At 37.4% G+C, this 16,009-nt stretch overlaps 1 protein-coding gene across 1 annotated transcript in view; it reads right to left on the bottom strand.

Annotated features, from left to right (window-relative positions):
* Positions 1 to 16,009, bottom strand: part of PDE8B (phosphodiesterase 8B) — a 66,667-nt gene that overhangs the window by 34,316 nt on the left and 16,342 nt on the right. The window contains exons 2-3 of the mRNA XM_062599026.1: positions 5,765 to 5,824; positions 295 to 485 (exon numbers count right to left, since the gene is read on the bottom strand). Coding sequence (XP_062455010.1) covers positions 295 to 485; positions 5,765 to 5,824 — 251 coding nt within the window. The remainder of the gene's footprint in view (positions 1 to 294; positions 486 to 5,764; positions 5,825 to 16,009) is intronic.

Here is a 16,009-nt window from a genome sequence, read left to right as displayed (position 1 = left end):
AAAAGCTAATTCTAGAAGTGAAATATCCACCTTGACAAAAGTGTATTTTTCGAACTGTATGCTCCTTCCAGATCTATGTACATGATAAATATAATCTATCTTTCTTTCCTCCCTCACTTTGAGTCTTCACCACAGTTTCTATCCTTCCTCTCAACGACAGAGCATTGCAAACCTCCTGGCCCCAATCTCCAAACTTTGTTTTTGGCTTTAAAGCTTCTTTCTGTACAACTAGGGGTTTGGGATTTGTACAATATATTATGAAGTTCAAGAGAAGTAGAAAGTCCATTAGGTTACCTGCAAATAGCTTCTGCATCAAAATATCTGGAGTTCCTATGATCTATAACAATTATTTCCTGGTGCTTATCAAGAAAACATTCAAGCGCTGACTCTGGTGTCCGGGCAATATTGCACCTGTATCCAGCTCTGTCACAAGCCCACCAGAAACCATCACTCTGGTTGTCTTCTTTTGCAAAGATCAGCAAAACCTGCAAAGTATGCAAAACAGCAGCACCACCTTAAACATACAAAACAGTTCTCTGCAGGGTGTAAACCTTAATGGTGACAAACACACTTCTACTATATGAAAGATCAAGTCTATTTTGAAAGCAGAAAGACTGGACTAGAGATTTTAAAACAGCTAATGTAGAAGCATGACTTTATCATCACTGTATCTATTAATAGAGGGTTAATCTTGTAGGATTGATATTTATTGTTTTCAAATCTGCTGTGTTTATTCTAGATGTAAACATGCCTTTATATAGCCCAGGCGATGAGTGATTATCTTGCCTTGCTCATTCTTTGAGCATCACAGCTTCAGGATCACTTCCGCTATTAAGGAAGGTTTTGTCACACAGGCATTTATCCATTAGGACTGAGACCACAGAAACAGCTTCCAGATGATAACTGAGTCTCTTCCAACTCATTTTCAAATTAAATTAGGAGCAACCCAAGGTAGATTGAAGGAAATATACAGAAGCATTACCACTCTCATTAGGCCATCCCAGCTACATGCACTTTCAATTGTAAGAAAACATATGAAATGTAACAGCCTTAATTATCATTCTTCAAGGACAAACAATTAATGTAATATGGTTTTATTGATTATTTTTCCTTTAAGGTACAGCAAAATGGAGATAAGTTATTCTTTCAAAAACCAAAAATAACAACAACAGAGAGGCAGGTACGGACAGAGCCTGGTGGGGGAAAAAGCTCTGATCCAACAAACATCACAATTTTTACCCAACAATTTTTCCTAAGTCATATAACTATATGTAGTAGTTTCATCAACATCAGCTGAACACTTGAGGAATTGCTCACACACAAACAGAGTATCAGTTAGGATGCATGCTAAGATGCTTTTCTAAAAAACAAATTTGATACTGTAGGAAATCTCTTTGCTAAGTGACACACAGAATACATGCTGAACACAGCTGTAATTGTGTACTACTTATTTTTAAGAAAATACATTTTTAGAAGGGAAGAGTTTTTCTGTCTTGCCCTGTAATGTTTACTAGCAGTGTATAAATTACAGTCAGCAACACAAGTCACATACACACTCTCCTTCACAATTTGCACATAATTACCACAGCAGCCTATCACTAACCATGCCACTCTGTGACACAGGTGAAGAAGATTGGCATAGCAGAAACATGCTGCAAAAAAGAAAGGCATCAAGAAAGCAAGTTTTTCCACAGCTATTCAAATTGCACTGAAAGGCTGCAGACTAAGAATAATCTATGTGTAAACTAAAATCCTGTTCATTTCACACATAAATGTCATGGCCAACTTCACTGAAATGATCTAACTGAGCAAAGCATGCAATATTTTCCCCAAAATGCCTATGAGAAAGGTCAACAACCCTTTATCAGTGCTGCTCTGTGTAACTGTGGTGTCACCATGTGAAATTCAACACCATCAGCCTAGAAGCTAGACAAGGCAACCATAACTTTTCTCTTATCTTCAGCTGTCTGGATTGTTGAATTCTAAACAATAAACAAAGCAATTAACGTTACTGTGGCAGTACTATCATTCCAGGTTTCTTTAAACATCAAAGAAAGTTATGTGCTAGGAATTTCAATAAGTATTAAAAAATACATCTAGAAGTTTTAATTTATTAGAAAGAGTAGTTAACAACAGAGTAGCTAACAATAAGCAGATTTGGGTTACTGTCACTTAGCATCCAAGATAACAGCTGTCTCTCTATACAATAGCTCACTTATTTACAGTTATTAAAGTCTCTGAAAGCAGTTACATGGTTAAGTTGTAGACCTCTGCCTGTGGATACTCAGGTCGGGACCTTACTCTGATGCAATCTTCTGTTTGGTTCCAACTGCTATTAGCTTTATTTTGTTCCTAGTCTGATCAGTACAATGTTGTCAGCAAACAGGTTTTTCATGGTGCATTCTTTTTGTCTTTTTCCTGCTCTTGACATCCCCATTTTAGAAATAAAAGATTGCAAAATTCAGTCATTTACCAGCTGCAAAATACTGGAGCATAATTAAACTGCCCAGTCCCCCACTGGTAGCTAATTAAAAGCATGTGAATCCTTCTGAAAACAGTAATTTTAAAAGGTACAGTTAGCATATTATTGCTATGCTTTCTCATTAAAAAATTGTATGAATTTTACTGTAAACCATTAAAACAGACTAAGTAGAACTTTGCAAGTATACTGCAAGATATGCTCTCAAGATCAAGGTAAAAATTTAACAATTTGTTTGAATCACACTGTCAAGGAAAAGCTCAAATTCAACGCATGTCTCTTGGTGAAAGACTTTTATATATATATATATATATATATATATATATATAATTATTCATTTTTACTGTAAATAGATCATTTTGCTCAGTTAGGAGAAGTGCAGTCTTCTGCTGACATAATTCACATTTTTGGTGATATATTGGAATCTTATCATCCTTTTGAGTATTTGTACTGCACAACTATTGCATGTCTTGGCCCCATCTTATCATGCAAATACAGAAAATGGGCAGATTTGCCTCAAAGATCTCAAAATAAAACAGAAGAAACACAGGATACCACACAGAAACAATGAGAATGTTACAAACAGCAGCTTAAGAAGTCATAGCACACATCACCTAATTATTTTTATGTTCCTGCAGGTATCACAGCACAAGAGTTTTAAAAGCAGAAGACATCAGTGGCTTTGAAATAGTTAAGAATAAACTTGTTACACCTAAAACTGGCATGCGAGAATAGTTAAATGCTGGGAATCATATAAATGCTTCAATCACAGTTCTGTAGGGGAGACCATCATTAGCAGAACAGAAATGGAGTTTGACGTTAATGCTGTAAAAGAGGTGATGAGCAACTAAGGCTTTAAGAGGGGAGTGTGGTATTTGAATGGAGGACAAGATTACATCACAAGATAAATCACAAGATGTGTTTTTCTTTTATTGTAAATAAAAGAAATGATCATAGATGCCAGAAAAACTCTGTAGCAGTTTTCTCAAAGAGAGAAAGTTGTATTTGCTAAGACGAAAAGGAGAGAATGCAGTTACTAATATGCAAGACAAGAAGGACAACCGTAAAGTCAGTCACTGTTTCAATATGCTCATGAAATCCATGAATGCAGGATCAGCACCACAGTAACTTTACTAGCACACAACCAGAATTATTTCTTGTATATGAAAATTCTAAGCAGATGATGTCACACATCACCTTAAATGCTTGCTTTGGTAGTGCGTATTATTACAGTTACTGTCACTCACTCTCTAGCTTTATTTTAACAGTTATTAATGGTTGCAGATGGAGGTTTTTTTTTCTTGTTTTGCAAGGTACTCCACAGAAACTGAAAATGGATTTTATTTATGGTCCAATCCCACAAATTAATCAGTTGCATAAGAGGCTTGACTTCAATCAATTCTGCCAAAAGCATGAATGAGATTTGATACAAGTCAGCTCTTTGGCCATTAGAAGCTATCTTCTACCAAAAGGCAAAACCCAAGACAAGCTCCAAGATTAAGAATGTGGAATCTATTGAATGTTTTATGGCAGACCATAGTCACAGCAACAGGCCTGCACCTCTCACACAAAAATTACAGGCTATTTCCAGGTTGGCATAGGTGTTCTGGTGCCAAACAATAGTTTAAATCACGCACCAAAATAAAAGGAACATTGCTAAGAAAAGCCTCAGTGAAAATTGTTTTAGTAAGCGAAACTAATTTATCAGACAATTATGGATAAAACTAAGCACCAACAAACAGACATTTAAAACATGATATTCAGTAGCTGTTTGCACTGCATAGAGAAATATGCAACTCTATTGTCAAAATGGAATAAAAGGTTAATGCACGTGTTTTTAAATGAGTGGGTGTGTGCAATACTTGCCAGAATAGCTGAGGTAATGTAATTTGTTCCACAACTGAGTTAACACAAAGTGTTTTTCTGTTATTGTAAATAAGTCAATGTATGGCAATGCCTTTATGGAAAAGTCTTTAGTTAATGGTTGTACTTAAGATATACTTTCTGTAGTATCAGAGATTCTCTCTTAAATGACGTAGGGACAAAAATACCACCCACACCTTACTAGACACCAAGAAGAAAAATGTCAAAAGCTTTTTTAAACAAAAATGCAAAACATTTTCTCTTCTTTCATGGTACTTGTTCAGTTAAATTACATCAATACAGACAACTCTGATACTATGGTATTTTGACTAATATAGTTTCTACAAAGCACAAGGAGAATGCTGACATAAATTGAGAGAATTCCTACCTGCTAAATATTTTCTTGACTATCTTAAGACTATCCCAGCCTGAAGAACATGTTTTCCATGAACAATTCCACACATTTATGTTAAAATTCCTTATAAAAACACAGACTCTGCTCCCCTGATGAAGTTACTCTCCAACAAGATTGTCACATAAATATACTGTTTTATCAGATCAAGTCATTATTGAGACTGGATATTTAATATAGAAATAAAAATGTAAAGCTCTATGATGCATATATACATAATTTATTTTCCTTGAGAAAAACCATTATCCCATATGTAGGCTTTGCTTCCCAAAGTAAGAAATGGGAAAAAAAGGGGGGGGGGTAAATTGTTGACTAGATACCTCTGTATTTTACAGAGCTAAGTGATCCAAGACAAAATGTTAGTTCAGACGACCACTGCATCACAGAAGCAATGTTAAAGACTAAGATGATATTATTTCCTATCATCTGAGAGCTCTAAAACACAACACTGTAAGTTAAAAAATAACTCTTGGCATCTGTTTACTGGCACAGAAACAGTAGATACAGAAATAGCAGCAAAGATGTGCAAAAGCTGTTGCATGTTAAGCCAAAAATCAACATTTCTCACTGGAACTCATCCTATTTCTTGTACTTGTGACCTGTCAAAGCTCAGTTCTCTGTCCTGTTGCATAGTCCTTCAGCAAAACTCACCTGATACCTAGACTTCATAATGCAGTTTTCTGATGCACTATAGCAGAGATGAACAGTTTTAAACATTCAGAGAGACAGCTTTTTTCTTGCTAATGCACACACAAAATATATTCCTACTGACAGGACATATAAAAGGAATGATTTTATGTTAATGGAAATCTGAGCTCCTTGTTTACCAGTTTACATTACAGGCAGGTCTCTTCTCAGGCAATTAGATAAACCAAAATGCCAATTATCCATCGCACAGTCCTTGCACAAGTAAAATGAAAACATTATGCTTAACTATAAGGGTTGAACCTTAATTTCTTCACCCATTTAAACTAAATTGATTGTATCAAGAAACTGAAAGAACATCTTACCTGAATTGGATCTTGTGTCAGTCTCATGGGCCCAATCTGTATCTCTGTAGTTGAAGCCTGCTAAATAAGAGTAATAGAGGGTTTTTTTCAGTCTTGTTCTTAACAAGATTGCTTTTTAGAAGCAAGAATGAAAGATCGGATAGAACTATGAAGGATTCTCAAAGGCACATGACTAGCTGCCTTATTTTAGTTACTTTGAATATCTTGAACATGTTTTTACCAAACTCTTAATTCTGTCTTTGCCTTTATGTTGAAAAATTGTAGGCCTTTAAATAAGAAAAAGAAGAAATACCTCTCCCTTTCCTTCCTCTCCCCACAACAGAGTACCTGGTTACACAAAAAGACTTACATTTTGCCTAAGACTACACAAAGTTATTTTTTCTGTCTAAAATATTGCCTTATTCATTTGAAAATAATACAGAGCTTCAAAGTCTTGTGAAATATATTTGAGACTAATATTTTACTGTACTTGGCTTTAAAAAAAAAAAGTGATTTCTCACACAATAAAATTTGTTTGGATTACAGATTGTTTTCCAGATCCATAGCCTTTAGTTTGCAGAAAAAAGCTTTACTACCATGTCAGTCACATCATTTTCAGAAGACATGACAGCATGAGAGAACATCATGATTTAATGCTATCACAAGAAAGCCAGCAAACATTGGTTATGGCTGCTTTGTTGCCATAATTCCTAGAAACTGGACAACCTTTTATAGTTCTTGTGTGCTGATACATTCAATACACTTTTCCTGTACATTACCAATTTGTTTCACTTCAGATTATTAATTACAGAATATTGGTGACCAACTGAGAAATACCTGTATCCTCCCATGGATGCATGTATGTAAGGAAAAACAACCAGCGCATTCTTAAACTATTCCTTCCCTTATCCACATGGAGGATTATTTACAAGTTCACAGTCTCTAAAAGGGTAGATTCTCTGCTTTTCTAACACTAATTACCCCAAGTAACTAAGCACTGCAAGTCACATACAGAACAAAACCTTGCTTGCAGGCAGATTCCTGGGATTTGCTCTGACACTCAGAAATCCTGGAATCTTATTTCTGCAACACTCTGCTCTGCATTGCTTGTTAGCTTGAGTGTTTTGTTGGGGTATTGCCTTGTTTTTAAATCTAGTATTTTTCAAAGGAATGTGGATAAACATTCAATATGGATGAAGTTACCGGTAACCAGTTTTCTTCCTTATAAGATACAATACTTTGTTAAGTATTAACAGCCTCACTTGCATGTGAGACAGTGGAATTATGTATAGGTATCACTGACATGCTGGACTTCATGCATCACAGAGTTGATTCTTCTCAGCCCAACAATATACGTCAGAAGGTGGCCACAGGCTGTACTTCAAGAGATCAAACTACAAAGAGCCTGTCACAGTTTTCCAAAGCAAAAGCTGCCCCCAATATATCTGTAATTAACCTCTCCTTTTCTCACACAAAAGCTTCACTTCCCACTTGAGCTGCTGCCATGTGGGAATGGAACTTAACGCAAGTAAGCATATCAGAATAGAAATATAAGTTAACACTGAACATCAACTAAAAGGTAATGAATAAGGTTAGAGTTCTCTGAAAGCTCCCAACCTTTCGCCACACCTCCCTCCCCGCCCGCCCCCTCCCCCCCCCCCCAAAAAAAGAAAAACTAAACACATTCATGCCCCAGTGGTATTATAGAGGAAACTCCTGTACGTTCTTTTATAGGGTCGGGGGCAGGTTTAGCTCAGTTGGTTAGACTGTGGTGCTGCTAATGCCAAGGTCGTGGGGTCAGTCCCCTGAGGGTTGGACTAGATGACCTTCAGAGGTCCCTTCCAACCTTACCATTCTGTGATTCTATGATCATGACTTACTTCGATTAAAAAAATAGTTTAAGTAGTCTTAATAAAAGATGCTGTAATAAGAAGAATACCCAGCAGATATCATATCAGCCCAAAAGCTTCTTTTTAAAAATACACAGCTCTGACTATCCTAAAATATATTGATCAGGGACTGGGAGCCTGGGGCTCCCAGCTGGGGCTGAGAGGACACAGATATCCATTTTATTATCCATTTTTCAATGCTACTAGGGAATTGGCATCATAAATGCACTATTTACACTGTGCTGCCACCTCAGAAGACATCAGGTTTAATTTACTTAGTTTTGTCCAAAAGGGAATAATTGTGTCTAAAATGTAGATCTGTGCATGAAAGTCTACCGATCCCTTCACAGTTTCCTTTAAAGAGTGGTCACTTCAACAAACAAACAAACAAAAAACTCCCACACAAGGCCCTAAGCTGGTCAACTACATTTTTTATACAACACACAGACAGTTGAGACACCCAAATTAAGACTAGTAATGATCCTGAGCAGAGGAAGGACTAATAAACAATCTCATCAGAAACAGCAAAGAGTAAGTCCAAAATCCTCCTTCCTGGACTTGGAGTTCCAAGCTTGGTTTCACTAGCATTTCACAAGCTGAATCACTCACCTCAATTTGTATGCTCAAATTGCTCCAGATACAAATGGCTGACTCACTTTTCACTTTTAAGACACTGCTGGAGGAGGCAGTAAGAATGATGATATGAGTGCCTAGTCTCCATAAAAGTCCTGTGCTTCTCTCCTTGGCCTGAAGGAACTCAAGTTCACATCTTCCTAAATCCCAGAAGAATCTGACCATGTGGATGTTGCATATGAGTGGTATCACAACCATACCTCTGCTCATTTCCTGACTTCAGCAAATATCTCACTGCTGATTATTTCCTATTTCAATACATCTCTCATTATTTTATCGACTGCCAGGAAGAACTGCAAATAGACTTGCAACCTAAATCAATTAGTACAGCAGCTCTTGATAAACTTTGCTGGTAAAACATGTGGAGCCAAGCCTGGTTTCCACAGAGGAATCAGAAATTCATGATTTCAAATGAGCAGAGGAACAGACATTGGGTTAGAAGCAAAGAAATCATTAACTAAACATCTGAGAAAAATAAAAGCTTAAAAATACTTAAGATTTTCTGTTTTAACATTTTAAACTGTCCAGTATTATTTCCAATATCACTGTAACCTCCTAGACCATTTCCATAGGAATCACCTATTAGGCAAACAATAAAAGACAAAGCAAACTGTATTTTCTTAAATGCTGTTTTAAAATAAACCAGTGATCCTCCATTACCTTACTATCACAGCAGTTCCATTAAGCAAAATGTACTTACCACTTCATTGAAGTTCCACCCTTTTAAATCTCCAATTCTCATTACCCCACCAAATGACTGAAGATGTATACAGCCTTTGTAACTTACACAGTCAATAATCAGTGACACAACCGGTATAACTGGTTATTAGACTACTTAGAGTAAAAAGGTCTTGAATAGTTCTTGATTGCTCCAGAGAAATGAATAGCAGCTAGAGCCAACCAAGAGATGAAGCAAATCTGTTGGGCAGTTCAGTCTCCTGGAAAAGGTCCAGACAGAAAGGCTGATTGAAAAGCTGTACCTGTACACGGGCAGGCAGCAGGCCCTGTGCAGATGCCAAGGGGGCCAAGAGACTATTTTGTCCTGAAGGCTCCTTCCTCCTACCAGCTACATCTCTTTCTTTCATTACTTACTGACAGCCAAGGTAAGCCACCGGAACTATTTTCGTACTAATGCACCTCTTCCCTTTGTAGTAAATTTTCAGACCTCTGTCCTTTTGGTTTTCTAACTGGTAACTGAGCTAGGGCTCTCACTACACCACTATGTTCCCTGCTTCCTTTCATTCCCTGGCTGTATCTTTCCTGGTTGTGCCTCCTTCACAGTATTCTCTGGTACAACTTTTCCCCTCCTCCCATTCACATTTCTGCTAAAGGTTCACCCTTCAAACCATCCTTTGGTTATTCCTGTTTCCATACCCTGTTATGCCACTATTTACAACCTCTAATTCCTTCCCTTTTTTCCTGGCCCAATTCTAATTCTGAAAAAAAATACAAATGTGTGACCTCAACACTGATCTTAGCCTTATGCGCTCTCAGAATTCCCTTAGGGACACAGGGTTCACAGCTGTTCTCTAACATTCCTGTTGTGGATCAGTCTGTGACCACGGTATCCAGCTTCTCTTCCAGTGTTCAGCAACCTTCCACTCCTCTCTTCCTTCTCTGCTTTTCTTTCTGTCTTGTCTTTTTTACAGAACTGTATCTCAGTCTTTCTTCTCTCCTTCTATGTTTTTGTTGCTTCTGGTTCATTCAACTCCCATCCACTGGCATTTTTCTGTAGTTTAACATTTGGCCACTCTGCCTGCAGTCTCCCACTTGCTTCTTTGTCAACTCCAGCTGTTACTTGGCCTGAATAGCAATTAATGCAGCTTCAAGAAGAGATACACTTACAGGAGAAAAATGAAGAGCTATTATCGTAAATACACCATCTCTGACTCAGAAAGCCTCTTAATCATAAACTGATAAAGGCTCAGAGAATAAACTGGGGATACATCACTACATGCTTGCCTTCTCCCCGCGCTCCTGCTGTGGAAGGCCAGGTAGTGAGCTAACTGGCTTTTGGCCTGACTTTCATGGCTTTTCCACACACTATCCTTTCCCAACTCATTCATTCGATAACCACCTCAGGTCACCCTTTCTTTCCACCAACAGACCTGCTCTCTGAGTTCTCTAAGGGACCTTAGGCAACGTCCAACTTCCTTTCTCTGTCCCTCCTGCTCACCAAGCCTGCCTTCATCTGGTGGGGGAGAATTCTCCTGGGAGAGATGCATTTGAAGCCTTCAGGGTAGACTGAGCACAGGCTGTCATACACCAGATAAATGATTCTCTCTCTCTCAGCCTAGCTGTGCTCTTAAATGAAAGTGGTCACTGCTGCAGAGCCAGCCCATGCTGTCCCTGCATGTCACATGCACTCTGAGACTACCAACCTGAGTTGGTCCTTCAGGAGACCTACCATAGAAATGTCTCTGATTGTGAACTCCATATATTCAGTGTGCAGTATGTGCAAACATCACTTATCTTAGCACAGCTAAGGTTGGCAGCAGGCCAATTGGGGTATGTACAACTACTCTTAAAAACCTAGAAGTCTAGGGGTCAAATGGCTAAACAGGATGCTAAACAGGATTTTTGTGAATTACACAGCTGACAACATATTGGATGTTTAAGTTATTTTTGAGTTTGGTTCTCAGAGTCTGCCCTTATAACTGATTATAAGCTGCAAAGATCTGACTGGAATCAGTTGCAGGAACAAATGTTAGGATTTGTATCTTTCTTTCTTCATCCTCATTCCACTCTACATAGTTTCCTACCTTTTGTCTCAAATTAAAAATTAGGAAATTAAGTACTATAAAATAGATCTGTTTTCTATGTATTTATCACTCTATTCCCCCCCGCAACATTATTAATCAAATTTAAAGCAATTATAGAGAGTGGTGACACTCAAATCTTGCTGTTTGCAATCTCAAATCAGTGGAAAGAAAAGAGAAGTAAACCAACAGGATGTAGGCAAACCTTTGGAAGAGAAAGGGGAAAGAGAGGGCAACAAAGGGCAGCTATCAAGAATAGGTCACAAGACCTGGAACATCCTTAAGAAAAAGGGAATTGAAAAAGACAAAATGCACTGACTAATGCACTAAATTGCAACTGATTTTAGACAATTTCTTGAACAAGCAAGCTGACACGTGTAAAATAATTTTTTGAGCTCTAATGTAACAAATGTATGCCTGGTATAAAATGACAACTGAAGTAACAATATTATATTAAGATTTTTTGCATTCTGTTCACACACTGATAGCAGCTTCTTTATGAATACATTATCATAACAGGCAGTAAAATTCAAGTAGAAAAGACATCTGTATTATTTTGCTAATTCAGGCACATAAGCTGCCATTGCGGATCAGTCCTCAATTCTACTCACAGCAGCAACTGTGAAATTTAAAAAAACAAAACAAAAAAGCAATCCATAAAGAATATTCTGAGTTCCATTTATTGCTACAATTTGTAAATTAGGGCTTCCAAAAGAAGTTGGAAGCAATCCTGCAGGTTTTTAAAGAAAATTCCCCCTCTCCCCAATTTTTTCTTACATGGATTCAAGGCCTGTCATCTGTGCATTGGTCCCAGTAAGACTAGTATTAGGACTCCATTAGGACTCAGATAGACAACCTACCTGATTTCCTACCAAGAAGGCAATCTCAGTTTTCTTGGCATCCATTACATATAAATCATACACTATTTTTTGAAAACAATCAAATTAAGACCAAGTATAATTGAGAGAACTGGGCAATGTTCTCTCTTATCTTCAAAAGCACTAAGACTATGCCTCTCAATATTCTGAAAGCAGTCAGAAGCAGAGCTTCAAATACTGATTTGCAAGTGTACACATAAGTGTTATGGCAGACACTACTTCAAGGGTTAAAAGCAAGACAACTTTTTGACCTAAGGGATGCATGATTTTTAGTTTACCTTTTCTCCAGCAATATTCAATACAGGTATTACTATCTATTAAGCCAGAATAGTTAGCAGGATTCTTCTTTAGAGACATATGACAGATGTTACTACCAGAGCTTTGGCTTACTACCACTTCCTCTTACTTCTTATCATAGGTGAGCACAGCTGGAAAGAAATACTTCCAGGTTCAGCAAAGTCCATTTATCTCTTCCTTTGACAGCCCCTTTAGAGCATCTATATCCTATCTCAGCCCAAAAGCTGAGCTGGGAGGTTGGACTAGATGATCTCCAGAGGTCCCTTCCAACCTTACTGATTCTATGAAAAGCAACACTACATTCCTCTTGCTGGAACATAGAAAACAGAAAGCGTAACAAAGAGATGAATTTTCATTTAGAAAATTTAGATGCGAACTTTGATCTAAATCTTACATAATCAGCAAGATAAGCACTAGTCAGGAATAGGATATTCCTCGGTTTCTTCAAAAACAAAATATTCTCTCCTTAGCTTCTCTCCCTCACTCCTTTCCACTGACAGGCGGTGTTTGCTTCACAGTTCTTTCTTGATTGTTTGAGTCTGGGGAAAGGCCGCTGAAGCCCATTAGTTTGGTCTGTTCAATTCAAGTTTCAGCATCCACGGGATATGCCCTAGAATTACTTCTAGAAACTCTATTAAAATAATAGTAATAAAGATTTTCAAATTATAAACACACAGTACAACTACCATGTAAAGCAAGGAATATTAGCTTCCTGAGTTTTCAAGATAACAGGACTGTATGTACACTTCTTCCATTACGATTGAGCATTGATTTTAAAATCCAAAACACGCATATAGTTGTTTACATTAAATGTTTAAAATTAATGGTTTTGCGATCAATTCTTTTATCAGAAATCTACAGGGAGAAGTAATTCCAAAGCAGACTCTACTTCTCAAATATCATGAGTGACGGTCTCCCCAGTAACAAAGGCTCCAGCTCACCAAATCCTTTTATTATGCAGTTATAAACTATTAGCATAAAAGTTTGTGCTATGTCACACACTAAAAAATGTAGGGATAACAAAAATTAAAGCCAAATCATCATCAAAATAACTAACTCAGAGGCCTTTGCACTGACTTATTCATGATCGTATTTAATTCAGTTTAAGCTTCTATTTTAATTTTGATGGAGCTATTGCAAATAATGCATCCAGCAGCATCTGGGTATCACCTTATGGGAAGTACACAATGCCTTGCATTTTAAACCTCTCTATTTTGCCAATCAAAACTAAAATGTTTATGCAGCTTGTCTCATCTATTTAGATTACAAATCTCAGAGGCAACAATCGCCTCTCACTTTTATAATGCCTTGTACAACAGGGGGCCAGGCTGACTGATCCTATAAGCATCACCCAAATACAAATGAAAAGTGAGTAAGAGTGGAAGTAGTATTGATACAAGGTGGATAAAGCAGCACATCATGAAGTGGTCAGAGAAAGGAGAAGGTCTAGCCCAGTGGAACACACAATAGTGCATATTAGATGTACCTGAAATATTCGTACCTTGCAAAGTAAGATCTACCCTGATAAGTCTGTAAACTTACTTACTGAGTCTTAAAAACCTGGAAATTTAATTATCCAGTCTTACAAATCAGAATGCAGTCATATTGACTTCATTGCTCCTACTCAACTTACGTAAATATTGGTAGGATCAGCATCTAATATTAAAATTTAATTTTTACATACAGCTGCATCCCAAATACACTCTGCAGAAGTACAGAAAGAAGGCATTGCATAGTCCTTGAGCTGTCACACTGCAGCAGAACAAATTATTACTTATGCAGCAAACAATAAGAGTTTCTGTATTACTCATGGCTATTTTCACGGGATGGGGGGAAAATCATTAAAAGCTTACTGGAAAAAAGATGGTTTGACATTTTATTCCAGTCTTAATAAGGAGGAATGCAACCAAATTTTAGTGTCACTTTCTAGAACTATCATTACAGAGTCATGCTAATGTTCTACAGAGAACTCACTGCTACTCCAGCTTTTATTTGCTAAGCTCTATTTGGGCAGAATGCCTGTCCATCATTAGGATGTATTATTCAACTCACTCCCAACACAATACTCAAAGAATAGAAAATTACCCTGTCATGCTATTCATAGGTAGTAAAACACAGTTCCCTAAAAAAATGCATCAGCAATAGATGTTCTTCCATGGATTCTGCACATGTACAGTACATGAACTTCCACGCTCAAGAGCTGAAAGCAGAAGTTCTTATTGCAGAATGCAGTGCTGACTACTACACATTCTCTCTCCTTAAAGCAGGTACAGGTGTCTACTTTGAATACCATCACCCACGTTACACTGCAGAAGCTTAATCTTACGCACCACGGTCTAAGTCTAGCAATCTGTTTAATTTTATTTATTTTATGAGCAGTATCACTGAAGACAAAAAGGGCTTCTTGTACACTTAAAGATAGCATGGTCAGAACGTTTGGTATTTTGCAGAATTAAGCAAAACCAGAGCTGTGGGAAATATTTCCTATACTCATCACAGACAGCCTTGCATCTTTCAGTTGCATCCTTCCCTCATCTACTATTGTTCTGAGTCATGAAATTCTCTGGCATTATTTTTACTCCTGTTACTGGAGTGCAAACCTATCTAAGATCACCATTCACGGAAAACAATCTTGCAAGAGCTAGGGCAGTACACATACAAAAAATGGTTCCTGACCCAAGGAATTTATCTCATACATATGTGTACATATATATATGTATGTATGTGTATGTTTATTTCGTGTGTGTGTGTGTGTGTGTGTGTACAATAAACTGTAGGAGAATGTTAATTTTATTTTCAAGAGATCTGACAGGTTTTGAAATTCTTGAACAGTTCAAAGCCTGACACCTTCCAAATACTTTATCTAGAATTCCTGTCTCTGAAAGTCATGCAAGAGTTTAGTTCCAACTCACCGACAAAGTTTTCAACAACAAAGCTTTTACTCAGGTACGGTTTCTTCACCTTAGTGAATTAAACTCGGTGTTTTATACAACTCCACTGAAGAAGTACTTACTATTTACATTCTGACACTACAGCCCAAGGGGACACAAAAGGAGAATATACTCCTGGAGTTCTCTATATCTTTACAACTCTATTTAGATGGCCTCTGAATAGATATATATTTTATTTCCCCTTAATACTGTATTTATTCATGAATGCATATCCCACTACAGAAAATAGAAACTTCTATAAACTTCTTGCAGGGTCACGGTCATGCAGAGTCACAGTCAGTTTTCTAAGCTGAGAAATATCAGACGTGAGCTGGGGAAAAGGAGCTGCTAAGAGAGCAGGGAAAGCAATCTGGGCAACGATAGGCCCAACACTTTCGCATTCATGCTAAGAAACTGTTCCAGGCTTGTATGGAAGAATAAAGTCACTGAGTTTTTGAATAGAAGAAGAAATTCAATACAGTTTTACCAAACTTATTGGGTCAGCCTAATATAAGATCTAATAAAAGTAGTGATTTTCTAGAGGAAATTCAATAAATCTGGCCTGTTCCAAGACTGCAGAAGAGCATTTTTTGGGATGCCAAAGAAAAAGTTATTTTAAAAGCTATAGAAAATGGGGTAAGTAAAAGAACTGCAAGGTGGGCAGGATCACAGTGAACCTCAAGGGCAGGAATATTAGAAATGGGCTGAAATTTGGACACTGAAGTGTCACATTATGCACTTAGGTACATTACTACATATTGGAAGGCTCTTAGCTGGATGTTACAGAAAAAAGCAGGGATGACCAGAAGAGAGGAGAGCTTACCTGAAAAGTAGAAGGAAACTTCTGTTCCTCAGAGTGATTTTCTAGAGCTCCAGTTTA

Source organism: Rhea pennata, chromosome Z, assembly GCF_028389875.1.
Source record: "Rhea pennata isolate bPtePen1 chromosome Z, bPtePen1.pri, whole genome shotgun sequence".
In the NCBI taxonomy this organism is placed as follows: domain Eukaryota; kingdom Metazoa; phylum Chordata; class Aves; order Rheiformes; family Rheidae; genus Rhea; species Rhea pennata.
The sequence above is the reverse complement of the archived record's forward strand: the minus strand, read 5'-3'. Positions and strand labels throughout refer to the sequence as shown.